Genomic DNA, 21,681 nt, shown 5'->3' with positions numbered 1-21,681 from the left:
GATGGAAAGTTTTATAGTACTGCCATTGTGACTATACTCGTAAAAGAAGCTATGGACAGTGGCCTTTACTTCACCCAAGATTTTTATTCTGCCTCTATACCAGAAAACACCACCAATATCACAAAAATAGCCGTGGTGAATGCTGTGGGCCACCGATTGAACGAGCCACTGAAATATACTATATTAAACCCAGGAAACAAGTTCAAAATTAAGTCTACTTCTGGAGTTATTCAGACCACTGGGATTTCTTTCGACAGAGAAGAAGAAGAGATCTATGAGTTAGTAGTAGAAGCGAGTAGGGAATTAGACAACCTCCGTGTGGCTCGAGTTGTTGTCAAGGTTAACATTGAAGATATCAATGACAATGCTCCAGTCTTCGTAGGCCTTCCGTACTATGCCGCTGTTCAGGTTGACGCTGAGCCCGGGACTTTGATCTATAAAGTGACTGCCATAGATAAAGACAAGGGTAGAAACGGTGAGCTATCATTTTTCTTGGAAAACGATTATAGCCATTTTGAAATCGACAAGCAGAATGGAAGCGTCACCCTAAAAAAGTCCTTTGACTCGGATCTCTCTAACATAGAGTACATGTTAATTATCATTGCCAAAGACCGAGGTGATCCTTTATTGTCCGCTTCGGTCGAGCTCCCAGTCACCATCGTAAACAAAGCCATGCCAGTATTTGACAAAGCCTTTTACACAGCCTCCGTAAATGAAGACGTTGGGATGCACACACCAATTTTGAGTATTAATGCTACTAGCCCAGAAGGCCAAGGGATCATTTACACCATTGTTGATGGAGATCCCTATAACCAGTTTAACATCGATTTTGACACGGGTGTTTTGAGTGTGGTCAGCCCACTGGATTTTGAAACAAACCCTTCCTTTAAGTTGACCATACGCGCAAGTGATTCACTCACCAGTGCCAGGGCCGAAGTCATTGTCGATATTAGCATCAATGACGTCAACGACAACCCACCTGTTTTCCATTTCCCTTCGTACAATGCTACCTTATCTGAAAGTTCTCTTATCGGGACACCAGTCCTACAAGTGGTTGCCACAGATGCAGACTCCGATAATAACAAAGTCATCAGGTACCAAATCGTTCAGGATATTTTTAACAACACCGATTCTTTCCATATAGACAGTACCAGCGGTTTAATACTCACCGCCCGTCTCTTGGACCATGAGGTTTCCCAGCAAAGTGTCCTGAAAATTAGGGCAACAGACAATGGCTTTCCATCCCTAAGTAGTGAGGTCCTAGTTACCATCTACATAACAGACTTAAATGACAATCCTCCAGTTTTCAATCAGTTGATCTACGAGTCGTACGTAAGCGAATTGGCTCCCAGAGGACATTTTGTGACCTGCGTCCAAGCTTCCGATGCAGATAGTACAGACGTTGATAGATTGGAATACAGCATATTGTCTGGGAACGATCGTATGAACTTTATCATGGACAGCAAGAGTGGCGTCATAACCCTTTCTAACCATCGTAAGCAACGTATGGAACCAATGCATAGCCTAAATATCTCTGTCTCCGATGGCCTGTTCACCAGTACCGCTCAAGTCCACATAAAGATCCTAGGAGCCAATCTTTTTAGTCCTGTTTTTGCCCAAAGTGTCTATGTGACTGAAGTTAGAGAAAATGCCCCAATTGGCACTAAGGTCATCTATGTCAAGGCAACAGATGGAGATTCGGGTTTATATGGACACATCACCTACACAATCATCAATGACTTGGCCAAAAATCGGTTCTACATTGACACATTGGGTCAGATTGTTACTACAGAAAAGCTTGATCGAGAGAATCCACTAGAGCGGGACATTCATATATTTCTTAGGGCTCTGGATGGGGGCGGTCGAGCAGCTTTTTGTACTGTCCAGGTATTAGTGGTGGATGAAAATGATAACGCGCCTCAATTTAAAGCTACGGAATATAGGGCAAGTGTCAAAGCTGATGTGGAGAAAGGTCACTTGGTCACTCAGGTACAAGCCTTTGATGAAGACGATGGCGCCAACTCTCGAATCACCTACTCACTATACAGTGAAGCTTCTGTTTCCGTAGCAGATCTCTTGGAAATAGACCCTGACAATGGATGGATGGTTACAAAGGGCAGCTTTAACCAGCTAAAAAATACAGTTCTTTCATTTTTTGTAAAAGCAGTCGATGGAGGAATCCCTATGAAGCACTCTCTTATTCCTGTCTACATACATGTGGTACCCTCGGAAACTATCCTACCTAGTTTCGCCCAACCTCAGTATACATTCGCTGTCCCAGAAGACACATTGATCGGAACTATAATAGACTCATTCCATATTAAACCGGTTCAAGAAGCGGTGTTCAGCATCGTTAATGGTGAATATCCTGAAAATAACAAGGATAACATTTTTATTATCGATACCGACACCGGAATGTTAAAATTGGACAAAAAAGTTGACCATGAATCCATACCTCTGTTTCACTTCAAAGTGGCTGCCTCTATACCTCTCGATAAAGTTGACGTCTTAATTACCGTTGACGTAGAGATCAAGATCTTAGACCTCAATGACAACAAGCCGTTTTTCGACTCCACACACTACGATGCTGTCATTATGGAAGGGATGTCCATAGGCACTAGTGTTATCCAAGTGAAAGCCGTTGATGCAGACTGGGGAGCGAATGGGCAAGTTACTTACAGCCTTACTTCCGAAAGGGAAGAAGACAAAATCTTAGAAACATTCACCATTGATTCAAATACCGGTTGGATAAGTACACTCAAAGAACTGGACCATGAAAGGAATCCTACCTATACGTTTACGGTGGTAGCCGCTGACCTTGGAGAAACTTTGTCCCTCTCTACTTCCGCCATTGTCTCCGTGACTGTGACAGACATCAATGACAATGGACCCATCTTCGAACAAGCGATCTACAAAGGATTTGTGAAGGAAAGTGATGCCCCAGGAGAGGTCGTGGCCATACTCAGTACTTGGGATGAAGATACTTCCGATATAAACCGTCAAGTGAGCTACCATATTACAGGTAAGTCACATCTCCATTTGACTTTGATGATCATGTAGCCAAGGGTTTCAACAAAACGTGGACTTGATCTATCATGAGATCCTGATGATGTGGACCTAACTGGGTCGAGATTATGTTGGTCTCTACTCTACTACCTAATCGTGTATGTATTTTTCTCCAGTCCTTGATTTCCCAATTGTCCTTTATCCCTTTCCTCCTCTTCTGTCACCCACAAAGATCACTAGTTGCACCTCTTCTAGTAGGAAATGGGTCCCCGAGACTGCTGGGATCCATATGTGGGAATGTCTTCTATCTGGTAGTTATGCCCATAGCTTGGTGTCCATAGAGCAGTATCATGACTGATCAAGCTTGATCAAATTTGGTAAGTTGGCTGGTGCGGTGAAATGATCTTCACATTGCCCATTAAACCAAACAGTACAGAATATCATTGAGAACTAGGGTTGAGCGATCGGGATCGGAAAAGATTCTGATCAGCGATCAAGTAAATTTCACGATCGCGATCGGAATTCCGATCCCGATCTTTTCCGGCGGGATCTAGGTCAGAGGTTATCTCAAGATCGCCTCAAACCTATTCATGGATATATCATTAATAAGGTTAAGGTATCGGGAAAGATCGGAACCCGATTGGCGATCGAGCAAATTTCGGGATCGGCTGGAAAATGATCGGTAATCGGATTTTAAAATCGATCCTGAAATCTCAAGATCGGCTCAACCCTATTGAGAACCTCAAAACTGTGTTTATTTGTATACAAAAATTGTACATCTTTACAGTTTTATTCACAACTCCACCTCCTTGTTAAAATAATTCATTACTGAGCTGTAAAACAGAATTTGGCTTACAATATTACCAGCATCTGTAGAACTTGGCAACTAGTATGCTAACATGAACTCAAATATTGGTTTCGGGGTTGGAAATTTTACATTTTTTAACTTGCTATCTTTCCCTTCCAGTAACCATAGAAAGTGATGAGTAAAAATTACGTTTTTTAATTAAAAGGTCCATTGCTCGTTGGTGAATTACCAGCCAATGTACCAGCCAATGTGCCGAGGGAACAGAAACACAAATCCAAATTCATCTGTGTTATATGATGCTATGAGCTAGACAAGAGTTGTTGTCCAAGTGGAACAGTTATACATCTGCCTGTAGGCCGCAACTTCTGAGTGTGGAGCTCTTCTTCCTTTTTTAAGACGACCTTTCTTGGGTGTAACTAGTAGGAGAAGACAATTTTGGTGCTACGTAAATTTGCATCGTTTTGCTATTTTGGACAGGGTTTCCTATGTGGGCAACATATAGTGTAAAGCCACAAGACTTTGCTATGGTAGTTTATCTATAGATGTCTACGTCCTTGGTCTTTGGCTTGCGATATCCCTCAATGTCCGGCCCATGACGATTTTTGTGTTATCGGCACCCTAACAAGGCATACATGGCCTCCAAGACTCTGTACATCTGCCTGGTGACTTGCAAGAACCATCTCAACTTGGACTGGTGGTCAACTAGATGGGTCAGTGCCGCACCTCCCATGAGGCGACCTGAAGCGACCGCTTCAGGCGGCCCTATGCCAGGGCCTCAGGGAGGGCGGCATTTTTGCTAACCTAAGCCAGTCCAGGACAACTTGTCCTGGACTGGCTTAGCACGGAGTGGTGGTTTGGGGAGGCCACTGGAGCAGCGCTGCTCCAGCAGCCTCCCCTCACGCTCAGGCAGAGCGCAGGCAGTCTCCGGGCCTACTCTCTGCCGGCGAACGGCGCTAAGCCCCGCCCCCTTCGAGACGCCACGCCCCCTCCGCTAAGCCACACCTCCGCCCCGCCCCCTCCTCCGGCGGGGGGGGGGGGCGGCTTTCTGTACTTCGCTCGGGCGGCGAAAGGAGCAGGTTCACCCCTGAGATGGGTGAACCCTTTAAGATTTGCGGAAACCCAAGGCTCTTCTGGAACGAATAAGAATTTGCAGTCGTTTTTGCTTCTCGCAGTACATTACTGCTTTATATTCTGGACCAGCGTTGGCTGAATAATGATGGATAATGAATCTATGCCTCATAAAGTTTGTCCTTCCCACGACATAATTGTTGAGAAGCTTCTAATTCTTTCTGTTAATGAACTTAATTAATAATAACTATTATTCTTTCCTTTGTATAAAAGCAGATGTTTTGGCTTTTTTTTTTAGGTTTTTTTTTGTCTGCTAAGTACATGAATATCAGATCCTATGGGGTAACGTCAAAACAGACTACAAGAAGAAAAATGGTGCACACATACAACTGTCTCCATATGCCCTAGTGCAAAATTTATGAAAAAATCTAAAAATATAGCGCCATCTCTATGAAAATGGACTTATAAAGCAACACTGTTGGTTCATGATCCTTAATAGTACCTTATGAGGCTAACTAATATGTCCATTACTGCCCTTTCTGCTGAGATAAAACCTATACTAGATACTGTTGCCATTGCTGCCGTTTATACACAGCATGCAGTATCTTTGTAATCTAAGTACATAGGGTGGTACATAGAAGATTTCAATAAGCCCTTCACCATTTTAGGGGCCGCATAACAAAATATGATCATGAACTGGATATACGGGCTCAAGCACACGCTCTCTAATTCCATTTCCTCCGTTCATGTACAGCATGCCTAGACTGACTGGTTCACTATATTGGAAACTGGAACAACTCAATAACAGTTTTGTCGTTTGGCATTGACATAACAAAGCCTGTACTCGATAAGCAATGTCTTGTATGTATCCACAAGCCACCCACATGGCCACCCACGGTTTACAAAAGTATCAATCGACTTTTTTGTTCCTCTTCATAGTCACATATTTCCATCTTCTTCGTCATTCCACTTTGAGAAACCAATATCATGAACAGATGATCCGAAGGTCACAGCTCCTTGATGCGCCTGAAGATGAATAAGACGAGAATAGATGAGAAAATTGAATGGAATAAAGAAGTCGAATGTTACATTTGTAAATAAAAATTCTAATATACAAATACTTGGGTTGAGCGATCGAGATCGGGAAAGATCGTATCCTGATCATCGATTGAGCAAATTTCACGATCGGGATTGGCTGGAAAATGATCGAAAATCGGATTTTAAAAATGAACCTGAATCTCAAGATCGGCTCAACCCTACTCCATAAACATAAAGTAAATATGATTGAGCGATCGGGATCGGGAAAGATCGTATCCTGATCGTCGATTGAGCAAATTTCCCGATCGGGATTGGCTGGAAAATGATCGAAAATCGGATTTTAAAAATGAACCTGAATCTCAAGATCGGCTCAACCCTACTCCATAAACATAAAGTAAATATGATTGAGCGATCGGGATCGGGAAATATTGGATCCTGATCATCGATTGAGCAAATTTCATAATCGGGATCGGCTGGAAAATGATCAAAAATCGAATTTTAAAAATGAACCTGAATCTCAAGATCGGCTCAACCCTACTCCATAAACATAAAGTAAATATGATTGAGCGATCGGGATCGGGAAATATTGGATCCTGATCATCGATTGAGCAAATTTCACGATCGGGATCGGCTGGAAAATGATTGAAAATCAGATTTTAAAAACTAACCTGAAATCTCAAGATCGGCTCAACCCTAAGCAATGCCTAATAATTATTGGTGGTCCATGTGAATTGTGGATGTATACAAGACTTTTCGGAGTAGGTGCAGTCCTTGTTTTTCGATTTGATATCATCAGACGTTGATTTAAAGGGATTCTACCATTAAAATACTTGTAGATAAGACGTCAGAATAGCCTTCAGAAAAGCTATTCGTCTCTTACCTTTAGATGTGATCTCCGCCACGCCATTCCTTAGCAATACCGGTTTTTACCGGTATGCAAATTAGTTCTCTCGCAGCGATGGGGGCGGGCCCCAGCACTGGAAATGCCATGAGGGCATCCCCACTGCTGCTCCAAAACAGGCTCCAGCGACGCCTCTATCTTCTGCTGGATCCTCCCCTTCTTTTTTTGGTGTCACCTCCGACGCCTGCGCAGTTGTCTCTGCCAGTGAAACACTAATAGAGCCGACTGCGCATGCCGGCTGGCGGCTATAGTTCCGAGGCCGCAATTTCTCGCATGCGCAGTCGGCTCTACTAGTGTCTCACTGGCAGAGCCAACTGCGCAGGCGTTGGAGGTGACGCCAAAGAAAGACGAAGAAAGAAGGGGAGGATCCAGCAGAAGATAGAGGCGTCGCTGGAGCCTGTTTTCGAGCAGCAGTGGGGACGCCCCCATCGCATTTCCAGCACTGGGGGACGCCCCCTTCGCTGCGAGAGAACTAATTTGCATACCGGTAAAAACTGGTATTGCTAAGGAACGGCGTGGCGGAGATCACATCTAAAGGTAAGAGATGAATAACCTTTCTAAAGGCTATTCCGACGTCTTATCTACAAAAAAAAGTGTTTTAATGGTAGAATCCCTTTAATTTTAATAAGGTTGTGCAATTTGTAACCATTTCTGCCGTTCACGTACAGCATGCAGCACAGACTGCAAAATAGGCCAAGTAATTATCAAGAAAACTGGAACATCTCAAGAACTTCTTTTCCAATTTTGGATTGTCAATGTGGAGCCAATGCTGGATATACTGGATCTTATGAGACAATGTATTTGATTAGGATTAGAGATGGGTGAAATTTCCAAGATTCATTTCCGGTTTGGATGGCTCAGGTTCAAGATTCGTTTCAGGTGAAACAATTTTGGGTAAAACCAGAAGTCTCTTCAGATCTCAGACCAGTCTAGACTTTGTCTTCTATTTCACGTACAGCATGCAGCACAATTGCAAAACAAGTCCCAGATTTATTTTTTTTCTATTAATGCTATAGGGCCACTTTTTTTTTTATTAGGGGATACATTTCCTTACCCTTAATCCCATTACCGCATTGCGAAAATTGGATTTTAAATACCGGGAATGAAACAGAGAAAAGAGTGAGCCTCTCTAATCTGCATCTCACCCAACTCAGATCAACTCTTACTTAAAGATTTTTGGAATTGATTCAATTAACGTGTAACAAATCAATTAATTAAGGGAAGTAATTTCCATAGCCGGGCTAGGTGATGGAGTGCATGCTAATTGGAGTGATTCTAGTAGTGCTTTCGGAAACCAGCTCTCTGAGGAGCAGATGGGAGTCATTGACATAGGTCAATGCTGTGCGGTGGCTGCATCTGATTAGATAAGAGACGTTCCTGGATGTTTCACTTGAGAACACCTGGATTAATTTACTCCACCGTCAATAAATCCCCGTCTTTTCCTGTGTAGTCCTGACCTCCCTGCTTCTTTCAAGAGTATCCATTACCTAAAGTAGCGACAGACATTTTGACCGGGCCTATTAGGAATTGGAGAAAAACTGCAGAAACTGAAGTTCCTGTATGTCATTAAAACGACTACCTTTTGGAATTTTCCATCAATTTTGGGTTCTCTGACTACCAAATTTCTTTTATTCATTTTATAAAGGAAATTGGGTCTTATGGAAGAAGATATTACATTTTTTTAGTTACATAGTAGACACGGATCCATCAAGTCCAACCTATAACCCTACAGTGTTGATCAAGAGGAAGGCAAAAAATTGCCCCATGAGTGTGGAGAAAATTCCTTCCCGACTCCAATCTGGCAGTCAGTATAAGAACCTGGATCAACTTGGCCTTAAAATCTAAAAACCCATAACCCGTCATATTTTTCTGTTTGAGAAAGGCAACTTGTCCCCATACCTTCACACTACACCACCATGTATGGTATATGTTTTTACTGTAGAATGTTTGAGTTGTCCAACTGAATGGGACAGTATCTAGCTACTACTTGGTCCTTAAGTCACAGAGGCCTACATGTCACCCTCATAACACTAGGACCAGGTAAACTCCTTTGATCTCCTTTGATGACTGGAAATCAGTATATCATGAATTTATTTCCCCTGCCCCCTGGTGCACTGGAATAAGATTTATGATACACAGCCTTCTACTGTCAGAAAATCAGGAAGTAGCATCTGGTCAGCAACTGTAGTGAAGGAGGGACAGAGTCTGTGGAACAACTAATTGTGTCGGGGTCCAGACAAAGTCGTCATGCTGGTCTGGGCCTGATAGAGAAGAAAAGGGAAGTGTTAATTGCTAAAATGTATTGATGGCTGATGTTTGTAAGGAGAAGTTGTTCAGGGGCTGAGCTTTATGATACACAGCCTTCTACTGTCAGAAAATCAGATAGTAGCATCTGGTCAGCAACGTATAGTCAAGGAGGGACAGAGTCTGTGGCACAACTAATTGTTAGAGATGAGCGAACAGTAAAATGTCCGAGGTTCGATATTCATTTTGAGTAGCCCCTCAATATTTGAATACTTGAATCGAATATTGAACCCTATTATAGTCTATGGGGGGAAAATGCTCGTTTCAGGGGTAGGCAACGTTCGATCAAATTATACTTACCAAGTCTACGAGTGAGGGTCGGGCTGGATCCTCCGAGAAGTCTTCTCCGTGCAGCGTCCCCGCGGCATCTTCCCGCTCTTCATTCACTCTGCCAGGCATCGGGCATGGGCAGAGCCGACTGCACATGTCCGCACTACAAGCGGGCAAGCGCAGTCGGCTCTGCCCAGGCCCGATGCCTGGCAGAGTGAATTCAGAGTCGGAAGACGCCGCGGGGAAGCTGCACGGAGAAGACTTCTAAAGGTAGGAGAAGAACCAGCGTTGATTGGCCGACTGTATAGCATTCGGCCAATCAATGCTGGTTCTGCATCGAACTTTTCCATTCGAACAGCGAGTGGTACTCGATCGAGTACGAGTATTTCGAATACCGTAGTATTCTATCCAATACTTACTCGATTGAGTACTACTCGCTCATCTCTATTAATTGTTTTGGGGTCCAGACAAAGTCGTCATGGTGGTCTGGGCCCGATAGAGAAGAAAAGGGAAGTGATAATTGCTAAAATCCATCGATGGCTGATATTTGTAAGGCGAAGTTATTCATGGTGACCCCAAGGTGAGCTTTTGCACCAGGGACCCCGAGCCTTTATTTACGCACCCGCCTATAACACAGACTTTACGCCTTCCGACTAATTTTTAGAAAACTTTGCGAATTAAGGTTTTAAGCACCTACAGAGTAAATTAAATTAAACCCGATCATTGAAGCTGTATAGTAAAGCACACAAACGTTCCTCCAACTCCCCGAGCTCCCGTCTCCGCACATAATCCAAAAAGTTTGGTAACTGCCGTGGGGATTCTCAGCGGTCTATAAACTGCTTTTAAGATAAAGCAAAAAAAAATCAATACAATTATTCTAGCAAGTTACGGAAACGCGCAGCACTTAGCTCCGCGGTAATACTCGTGTCACATTGTAATGATCCATTCCATCATTTTTACATTATAAGGAAGGTTTTTACTAAAACCAATAATAATTGTACGTATAATGAGATCCACTTGGATTGTTTTAATGGTGATTGCTAAGGAAAATGATATTGTGTCTTTTTGCCTACCTGGATGACTTACAAGCGCCGTGCGGGGATAGAAGATGTCGGATTGTTAGCATATGACTCGGGAAGCAAATCTGTGGGATATTTAATCAAATATGTTGTTAAAACGCTCCTAGACTTGCTTAAAGCCAGTTTTACTACACGGCAGCGTCAACCACCGGCGGATTTTAATTGGATTTTTTTTTTTTCCTCACCGCCCTTTATTTGACAATACGTTGCGGCTGACTAGAGAATTGCACTCGAAATTAATGAAGTATTGTTAATCATTCTTCTTTAGAGAAGCACTTAGTAGGTATACACCGGAGAAAGTGCGCGAAATTTACTGTCAATGGTAAAAGTTGCTGACGGCTCCGGTGCCGGGTCGTGCATTGGCGCCTTCAATCACCCGGAATAGCTTGGAAAGACAAAGTAATCTGCTCAATAACAAGCGCATTACGGTATATAATGACCTAGGCAGTATTTATTCTCCAGGGCATGAGAACAGGAGACGCAGACAAAAAACAGAGCAAAAGGGGACTGTGCAAAACATCAGCTGAACATTCAAAAATACTTATTGCTTGCAAACACCGGTCCAACGAGGCTTGGAGATCAAATTACTGCTGTTGAGTGGAATGGTCTCTGTTATGGCTCAACAGGGCCGTGGACAAATGACTGATACTCCATAGCACAATTACTCTTTCTGTCTTGGTCAAACTGAGGTTCCTTGGGGCCATCAGAGAAAATTATTCCATAATACCCTTAAAATTTGAGGAGTGTCTTCTGCTGGGCCATTATTGAGTCTTGACCACCCGGAAAATCTTCCGGTAATAGATTATTTATGACCCAAGTGGCAACGATTGGCTATAATGTTCCCTCTAAATGGAGTTGTCTTCTGCTGCAGTCTTTGAGTCCTGTTTGTAGTCTTGGCCCATTGGAGCATCCTCTAATGGACCAACCCAGTGTAAGACTGGCCCACCAGCATACGAGGACACTACATGTATGAGAAGATAACCTGACCACAATAAGGACATCATGGCTGGTTATCAGGAGGACTCTACATGTATGAGAAGATAACCTGACCACAATAAGGACATCATGGCTGGTTATCAGGAGGACACTACAGGTATGAGAAGATAACCCGGACACAATAAGGACATCATGGCCGGTTATCAGGAGGACACTACAGGTATGAGAAGATAACCGGACCACAATAAGGACATCATGGCTGGTTATCAGGAGGACACTACATGTATGAGAGGATAACCTGACCACAATAAGGACATCATGGCTGGTTATCAGGAGGACACTACATGTATGAGAAGATAACCCAACCATAATAAGGACATCATGGCTGGTTATCAGGAGGACACTACATTTATGAGAAGATAACCGGACCACAATAAGGACATCATGGCTGGTTATCAGGAGGACACTACATGTATGAGAAGATAACCTCACCACAATAAGGACATCATGGCTGGTTATCAGGAGGACACTACAGGTATGAGAAGATAACCCGGACACAATAAGGACATCATGGCTGGTTATCAGGAGGACACTACAGGTATGAGAAGATAACCGGACCACAATAAGGACATCATGGCTGGTTATCAGGAGGACACTACATGTATGAGAGGATAACCTGACCACAATAAGGACATGATGGCTGGTTATCAGGAGGACACTACATGTATGAGAAGATAACCCAACCATAATAAGGACATCATGGCTGGTTATCAGGAGGACACTACATTTATGAGAAGATAACCGGACCACAATAAGGACATCATGGCTGGTTATCAGGAGGACACTACATGTATGAGAAGATAACCTGACCACAATAAGGACATCATGGCTGGTTATCAGGAGGGGACACTACATGTATGAGAAGATAACCTGAGCACAATAAGGACATCATGGCTGGTTATCAGGAGGGGACACTACATGTATGAGAAGATAACCTGACCACAATAAGGACATCATGGCTGGTTATCAAGAGGACACTACATGTGTGAGAAGATAACCCGACCACAATAAGGACATCATGGCTGGTTATCAGGAGGACACTACATGTGTGAGAAGATAACCTGACCACAATAAGGACATCATGGCTGGTTATCAGGAGGACACTACATGTATGAGAAGATAATTCGACCACAATAAGGACATCATGGCTGGTTATCAGGAGGACACTACATGTATGAGAAGATAACCCGACCACAATAAGGACATCATGGCTGGTTATCAGGAGGACACTGCATGTATGAGAAGATAACCCGGACACAATAAGGACATCATGGCTGGTTATCAGGATACTACATGTAAGAGAAGATAACCCGACCACAATAAGGACATCATGGCTGGTTATCAGGAGGACACTACATGTATGAGAAGATAACCTGACCACAATAAGGACATCATGGCTGGTTATCAGGAGGACACTACATGTATGAGAAGATAACCTGACTACAATAAGGACATCATGGCTGGTTATCAGGAGGACACTACATGTATGAGAAGATAACCCGACCACAATAAGGACATCATGGCTGGTTATCAGGAGGACACTGCATGTATGAGAAGATAACCCGGACACAATAAGGACATCATGGCTGGTTATCAGGATACTACATGTAAGAGAAGATAACCCGACCACAATAAGGACATCATGGCTGGTTATCAGGAGGACACTACATGTATGAGAAGATAACCTGACCACAATAAGGACATCATGGCTGGTTATCAGGAGGACACTACATGTATGAGAAGATAACCCGACTACAATAAGGACATCATGGCTGGTTATCAGGAGGACACTACATGTATGAGAAGATAACCCATCCACAAAAAGGACATCATCTTACAATTGGCCCAGACTTCATTTTTAGAAAACTTTAGAGCCAATCCTTGTCAATAGACACCATAATGAAACCAAAGATTATCAGGCCATAAATATCAGATTGTTATGGGGACAACTCCCAGGAACCCCTACTGATCAGCCCACAGATTTATACCATGTAACAACTACCATTTATTAGGCTAAAATGTGCAAAAAGAAGCCAAAAAAAAATGTAAGGCTAAGGCCCCACCTACCTGACTGCTATGGATGTAATAGGGAAGGAAAAAAGCAGCAACAACTCAATGAAAAATTCTACAGAAAAAAAAATCATGCGTTTTTTGCTCAGTGTTTTTTTGCTGTGTCTGCAATATAGGGCTGTAGCCTCAATGTTATTTTTTTCCATAGTCACAGGGCACTAACCTCTAGACACCCCTCCCCCTTTGTACTCCTGTGATGGTTTTTCCAACCCCCCACCCAACATAGAGATATCCAGATCTTTCGACGCAACCAGAGTCACTTTATTGGAAACATCTAATTCCTTCATATATAAGATATGTCCGCTCGCCCGCTCCATCATTATTTATATCCTGCGCATTTGTTATTTATGTACATGGCCATTATCTCTGCCACTACAGCCGCTGAATGCTGTGCATCTTGTGAAGTGTACGGAAAATACATGACCGCCGTTATCCGGTAACACCTGTGATTAATGATCATTGATCGTGCCGCAATGTATACAAGGACTGAGTCACCGAACATTGTCACTGCGACCTCCAAGTGTCAGGTCTTACAAGATCCTCGCCGCTTACTAGGAACGCGCTGCAAATATTACTACCTAGAAGCATTGATGTTCTCTCCTGCAATATTATATGTATAGTCATCAGCCAAAGGTCACGTAGCAGAGCTGAGTCTGTAACTGAGCAGTATCACAATCTAATCCGTGTAGAAGGTATTTCCAGGAAATCTCAAGGCATTATCTGAAAGGGGTTTCCCATGAACATATTTAGATTTGTAGACAATTAAAAGTGAATGATTTTTACACATATTAATAATGAAAACTGTTGCAGAATTGTAAGGATTTTCTGGAACCATCTTAGTGGTGACATCTGTTGTCTTGATTGGTTGCCAGTGGACATGACCATGAATGCAAGAACTTTCTATGGTCTGGGACTTGTCAGAAACTAAGCCATAATGTCCTTATTGTGGTCGGGTTATCTACTCATACATGTAGTGTTGTCCTAATAACCAGCTATGATGTCCTTTTTGTGGTCAGGTTATCTTCTCATACATGTAGTGTCCTCCTGATAACCAGCCATGATGTCCTTATTGTGGTCGGGTTATCTTCTCATACATGTAGTGTCCTCCTGATAACCAGCCGTGATGATCTTATTGTGGTCTGGTTATCTTCTCATACATGTAGTGTCCTCCTGATAACCAGCCATGATGTCCTTATTGCGGTCAGGTTATCTTCTCATACATGTAGTGTTGTCCTGATAACCAGCCATGATGTCCTTATTCTGGTCGGGTTATCTTCTCATACATGTAGTGTCCTCCTGATAACCAGCCATGATGTCCTTATTCTGGTCGGGTTATCTTCTCATACATGTAGTGTCCGACTGATAACCAGCCATGATGTCCTTATTGTGTCCGGGTTATCTTCTCATACATGTAGTGTCCTCATGATAACCAGCCATGATGTCCTTATTGTGGTCAGGTTATCTTTTCATACATGTAGTGTCCTCTCCTGATAACCAGCCATGATGTCCTTATTGTGGTCAGGTTATCTTCTCATACATGTAGTGTCCTCCTGATAACCAGCCATGATGTCCTTATTCTGGTCGGGTTATCTTCTCATACATGTAGTGTCCGACTGATAACCAGCCATGATGTCCTTATTGTGTCCGGGTTATCTTCTCATACATGTAGTGTCCTCCTGATAACCAGCCATGATATCCTTATTGTGGTCAGGTTATCTTCTCATACATGTAGTGTCCTCCTGATAACCAGCCATGATGTCCTTATTGTGGGTCAGGTTACCTTCTCATACATTTAGTGTCCTCCTGACAACCAGCCATGATGTCCTTATTGTGGGTCAGGTTACCTTCTCATACATGTAGTGTCCTCCTGACAACCAGCCATGATGTCCTTATTGCGGTCAGGTTATCTTCTCATACATGTAGTGTTGTCCTGATAACCAGTCATGATGTCCTTATTGTGGTCGGGTTATCTTTTCATACATGTAGTGTCCTCTCCTGATAACCAGCCATGATGTCCTTATTGTGGTCAGGTTATCTTCTCATACATGTAGTGTCCTCCTGATAACCAGCCATGATGTCCTTATTCTGGTCGGGTTATCTTCTCATACATGTAGTGTCCTCTCCTGATAACCAGCCATGATGTTCTTATTGTGGTCAGGTTATCTTCTCATACATGTAGTGTCCCCTCCTGATAACCAGCCATGATGTCCTTATTGTGGTCAGGTTATCTTCTCATACATGTAGTGTCCTCCTGATAACCAGCCATGATGTCCTTATTGTGGTCAGGTTATCTTCTCATACATGTAGTGTCCTCCTGACAACCAGCCATGATGTCCTTATTGTGGTCAGGTTATCTTCTCATATATGTAGTTTCCTCTCCTGACAACCAGCCATGATGTCCTTATTGTGGTCGGGTTATCTTCTCATACATGTAGTGTCCTCCTGATAACCAGCCATGATGTCCTTATTGTGGTCAGGTTATCTTCTCATACATGTCACTGAAGAAGCTCCATCTGACACTGACTCAGCCCTGCAACACCAAGCTAACTCAAGATTGTTTGCGAACCAATACTCTCTTTTAGCTCTACCTTTTTACTTGAGACTTTAGAACAGCTTAACCAAGGAGGATCTGTCTCCATGTGGTGTAATGATGTGGAAAAGTGTTATTGCCATTTTCAATGTCAGTGTTCCAGGCTAATAAAAGGTTGTTCTGCTTCATCTGCTGCTCCCCGCTCCGGCCTTCATCCTGATAAATTCCGCCTAATTAAAACGCTTATCTTTGAACTCTTCCTCCGATGACCCTTGTTAGGACTATTTAGCTATTTCCCTCCATCATGTCAGCTCCACTTTTATATTAAGTGAAATAATTAAAGATTATTGTACAGTTGTAAGACCCCATCCCCCTCCCGTAACTGGTAGCGTTATAGTAGAGTGCTGAATGACTGCTTATACAGGCGATACATGGGCGTTCCATTGGTCTCTTGGGTAGGCGTCTCATATCCAAAACCTCATTGGTTATTTACTGTAAAATCGGCATGGTTTTGAAGTCACAGCATGCTATTCGTCATGTGAGAATATACCCTAAGGCCCCACGTAGCGAGCCACATGGAGACTCTTTTGAAACAGTCTTCCAACCTAAAATCCTCTAAAAACCCAACTCTGTGGAACCCGTGAGAGAAAGCCAAGTCTGGTTATGTGTTTACACACACGGGTAAGCTCATATATAACATGTCTACTCATGATACGTGAATGGCCACTCCATGATTTCAATGGTGGTCCAGTTGCCATCACATCAATCAAGACTCTTTTTTCGGAAGTCGGAAGTATCCTGACCGAACACAACCCCTTACGATACATCCATATGGGGTGGTTACACTATAGTTTTTCCATATGGATTTGCAGATGGAAGAGCCATGCTATATTATAATAAGAACTGTGGGGACCAGATGTGGGAAGAAAAATCGGCAAAAATCTATGCCCCCTACTTTACGTCCCAAAAAAACCCTTCAGCTACGTTTTTTCCTTGCCATTGGGAGATTACTAAGATGGATCCACTTATTGTTGAGATGCGGTTGGATAACTTGAACCTACTCTTCATATGAGAGGAACCCACCTCGTGGGCGGAGGGTAGACACGATAAATTCATAAAGTTACGGCCACCTTGGGTGGATTTCAAGGCCAAAATCAAACCCCTATGAAGCACAATGACTCTCGTACTATTATTTCTGCTCCGTCGCTACATTTTGTCTCCGACCTCCACTTGACTTTGTTGTCTTACTCCGAGTTTGATTTATTGTATTATTCTTTGTTTTCTACATACCAAGGTTCATTCTGTGCAATCTTTTGAAAATTTCAAGAAAAAATTAGATTTAACAAAAAAAAATAAAAAATTGACCTGTGCTTCAGATATAACATCCAAATAATTTCAGTTTTTGCTGCAGATTTTACTCTTTGCAATGCTTAGGGTAAATTCCTTGGAAAATGGCTGATAGTAACGCAACTCCCTAAGTTAACATGGTTGAATTTTTGTGTGCAAAAATTCTGTCTCCCATTCATTTCGATGGGAGGCAAACTAATAGAACCTTCCCAATCTTTGGGTAGACTCTGCGTAAACCTCCCAAGGGCAGGTTTTGCATTCGATTTTACATGGCTGGCTCTTCCCCAAAATCGGCCACGTGAACTTACCCTTAAGAAGAGAACCTCTGAATCACAAGCTAGTAGTCTAACGGATGAAGCGGAATTGTGCACTATCCTATTAAAGGGGGTGTCCAGTATTTTTTTCCTATGGTCAGTGCTTAGTATAGTCTACAAATATCTGAAGTCAATGAGAGCTGAACTGCAGTACCGGCTCCCGGCCACTATACAGGAACAGGAGCTGTCTGCTTCCTGTTCTGTACAGTGTATACTATGGCTAACAAAAGTGGCACCATGCTGTTATCCCTCCACCCATTAGATATTTATGGATAGGCCATAGACAAAAAAAAAAATTCCTGGCCAACCCTTTAAGTTTGGGATCTGAGGTTGCATTTTTTTGTTTTTTTACAATTTCAGGCGGTAACCCCAAGGGCAAATTTGCCTTAGGACTGATAGAGAATGAATGGAAAGTTTACGTGAAAAGGTCCCTGGATCGGGAAGAACAGGACACGTACTTCCTCAACATCACAGCAACCGATGGTCTTTTTGTGTCTCAAACCGTTGTGGAAGTCTACGTCACCGATGTCAATGACAACAGCCCCGTGTGTGACCAGGTACATAAAAAACTGTTTTTGTTTTTACGAGACTGTGATTTTTTTGTTTCTTGTGATCTGCAATAATAATGGCTGATGAGAAGCTGACTATAGTCTTCTTCAGTGGGATTCAGTGGTAGCGTATTATCGCCTACATCCTGATACATACAGAAGTCTATGGAGAAGGGAGGGGAGAGGTGGAGGCTGCTGTCAGCTAGCTAATTGATTCATTGCCTCATTCTGCCTTTATCTTGTAAGGTATAATATTGTCCAAAGAGCTCTCCCATTCACAATACAGTAGACAGTGTCTCTTTCAGCTGCCTTTTCCACACCCTCCCCTCTCCATAGACTTATATGTGGGAAGTAACCGTGGCAAGTGGAGAAGGAAACAGATTTCTTTAATAAGATATATTACAAAGTTTCTTATTTTCACCTTGGCTATTCATTTATGAAAAGGGGTTTTATAATAGGCGGTACACTTTAATGTCCTAGCAATTGCTATAGATAGACACTGCACAAACGGAACTATAGCGTACATACTCTATAGAGACAGTGAACAAGCAGGGCTACAGGCAATAAGCATACCTCCCAACCGTCCCAATTTCCGTGGGACATTCACAAATTCGGTGTCCTGTCCCGCGGTCCCGGTCGGTGGGAGGCATGTCCCGATTTCAATTCATCGGCCTCCGGAGGACGCCGATGAGTTGAACATATAAGCGAGTAAAGATTATACTGTGTGGGGGGCACATGAAAAATGAATGAGAATGGGTGGAGAAAACATAAATGTGGGCGGAGCTAAGTTTGCCATGGCACCCACGTGCGCCACATATTTTGTCCCTCTTTCGGCTCTTCAAAAGTTGGGAGGTACGAGTAAGTCATGTAAAGCTAAACAGACAGAACTAGAGAGAGCATGCTCTGTAAAGACACTGAACAAGTAGAGCCGTAATGAGCATGCTCTGTAAAGACACTGGACAAGTAGAGCCATAGTGAGCATGCTCTGTAAAGACACTGGACAAGTAGAGCCATAGTGAGCATGCTATGTAGAGACACTGAACAAGCAGAGCCATAATGAGCATGCTCTGTAAAGACACTGGACAAGCAGAGCCATAGTGAGCATACTCTGTAGAGGCACAGAACAAGCAGAGCCATATTGAGCATACTCTGTAGAGATACAGAACAAGTAAGTCTACATGTAATATGCTCTAGAATTCTATAGTCAATATTCTTTGTAGAGACAGTGAACAAGATGTGCTACAGGCTGGGGTGAAGTTATAGACAGTGCAGAAGTGGCAATCGCTACCAGGCCCTGGAGCTTGAGGGGGCCCAAAATCTCTCTATAGCATAAGGAGACAGCAGTTCCATAGAACACATTCCATGTTTTGCATTGGGGCCCAGAAGCTTAAAGTTGTATCCGGCTAAAGGCACTAAACTATGTAAAGATGCAACTTTTTGTCCACAGGTTGTGAATAAAGCCTCCTTCCCAGAAGACATTCCTCCCAATAAGATGCTGCTTAAGATCAGTGCCAAAGATGCGGACATTGGTACCAATTCTGAGATCCGCTATTCTCTCCATGGACCTGGTGCTGATAACTTTTATTTAGATTCCGAAAGCGGTAAGTAATGATACGAGGGTATAACAAACTATTGTTCCTGGCTGTCGGAACCAGAAATTGTTGTAATATTTTTGAAAGTTTTTTCCGCGGCATATTCTAAGTGATGGCCCATGATCCCATCCTGAAGCTGCCCGGGTCCTCCACTAATCTCTAGTTTGTGGTCCCTCTTGATACTGACCTATCCTGGAAATGCTGTTCAGTCAGTCTCTGGCTGAGGTCAGCCACTTATGTGTCCAGCGATTGGCTGAGGAACAGTACCTAGCTGTCCAGACGGACCTGGAAGAAGAGAAAGCGGAGAATCTAGGCAGCATCGTAACATGAGATTGGTAGAGTGATCACTGCTTGCTTTATTTTTAACCCATTTTTGGCCATTTGTTCATTTCTCACAGAGAACTGAAGCCCCCGTTGCGGAATTTGTAGCAGATTTTGCTGCAGTTTTTTGAGCTAAAGCCAGGAGTGGATTGAGCAGAAGGTGGAAGTACAAGAGCTTCCTCGATATTTCCCATTCTTTTTGTAGTCCTTCTTAGCTTTGTCTCAAACAATCACAACTGCATTTCCATAACATGAGACCTCAGACTTTAGGGTAAGGTCACACGTAGTTTTTTGGTCAGGATTTGGAGGCCCTATCCGCCTCAAAATCCTGACCAAAAAGACGGCTCCTATTGAAATCAATGGGAGCCGCTCAGGAAAAAAGAAGCAAGATGCTCATTCTTCAGGCCACAAATTCTGCAACGTTGGACATTAGCCTTAAACCATGAGGGTAAGTTCACACAGAGTATTTTGGTCAGGATTTTGAGGCTGTATCCGCCTCAAAATCTTGACCAAAAAGACAGCTCCCATTGAAATCAATGGGAGCCGCTCAGGAGCTTTATCCGGGAGATGTGAGATGCTCATTCTTCAGGCTGTTCCACCTTGCGATTCAGCCTGAAGACACTCCCTCCTCTGGACCAGGCCCATTCATTGGGCCTAATCTGGAGCGGAGTGCATGGCTGGATGCCGGTGCAGTGCACCAGCTTTCAGTCGCAGCTACCCGGCTTTTGGACCAGAACCAGAGGCGGTTTTCCAGTCCCTCCAGTGTTTTCCATGCAGATGACCTATCCTGGGGTGGGAATCCAACACCCTCCACCGATCTGCTGACCCAGCTGCTTCTGTACACCAGAAGTTACAGCAATAATGCAACCTGGAAGAAGCTCTTCTATTCAAGTAATAACACCAGAGCTGCGGTACCCCGGTGCCACCACTGTACAGTGAACGGGGATGCAATCTACTCCAAACACTGGAATAGGCGTAGAGCTGTTTCCGTCTCTGTTCCTCTCTATACGGTCCAGCACCTGGAGGCGGCCAGAACAGCTGGTCATGGTCAGTGAGAAGTCCGGGGGTCATTCTACCAAATATTGATGACCTAAGCTTGGGTGACCTCCATTATCCAACTTGCTTGGTAACCAGCATACAGCTAATTTTAATGGAAGTAATTAAGGTAAAAACACAAAAATCCCCCCAAACCGTGCATTGGCAGTCTGCCTGTATTTTAGAACTTCTGGGATTTGACATAGTTGTTAACCAAAGACTGTCTTTCGTGTTTGGCTGACCTCGTATATTTTAATTAAATATAAAGCAGGTTTGAGAACCATCTTACAAAACAATCAAAATCTTATGGGTCTGATTCTGAAAACACGGTGTCACTTTCCAGCCCAGATTTAATTGCCTTCATGTGCTCGAAGACGAAGATTAACTTGTGCCGGTAGCTGATGGCAGCCACCGGAGAGGGGACATATGCTAAAAGTTCAGCTGTCACTTTTTA

At 43.2% G+C, this 21,681-nt stretch overlaps 1 protein-coding gene across 6 annotated transcripts in view; it reads left to right on the top strand.

The window, feature by feature from the left end:
* Positions 1-21,681, top strand: part of FAT3 (FAT atypical cadherin 3) — a 502,317-nt gene that overhangs the window by 418,391 nt on the left and 62,245 nt on the right. For all 6 annotated transcript variants that reach the window (XM_075266169.1, XM_075266167.1, XM_075266168.1 and 3 more), the window contains 3 exons: positions 1-3,022; positions 18,092-18,288; positions 19,727-19,880. The exon at positions 1-3,022 is cut by the window's left edge and continues 1,052 nt beyond it. In XM_075266169.1, coding sequence (XP_075122270.1) covers positions 1-3,022; positions 18,092-18,288; positions 19,727-19,880 — 3,373 coding nt within the window. The remainder of the gene's footprint in view (positions 3,023-18,091; positions 18,289-19,726; positions 19,881-21,681) is intronic.

Source organism: Leptodactylus fuscus, chromosome 2, assembly GCF_031893055.1.
Source record: "Leptodactylus fuscus isolate aLepFus1 chromosome 2, aLepFus1.hap2, whole genome shotgun sequence".
NCBI lineage: Eukaryota > Metazoa > Chordata > Amphibia > Anura > Leptodactylidae > Leptodactylus > Leptodactylus fuscus.
This window is presented reverse-complemented; position numbering and strand designations above follow the sequence as displayed.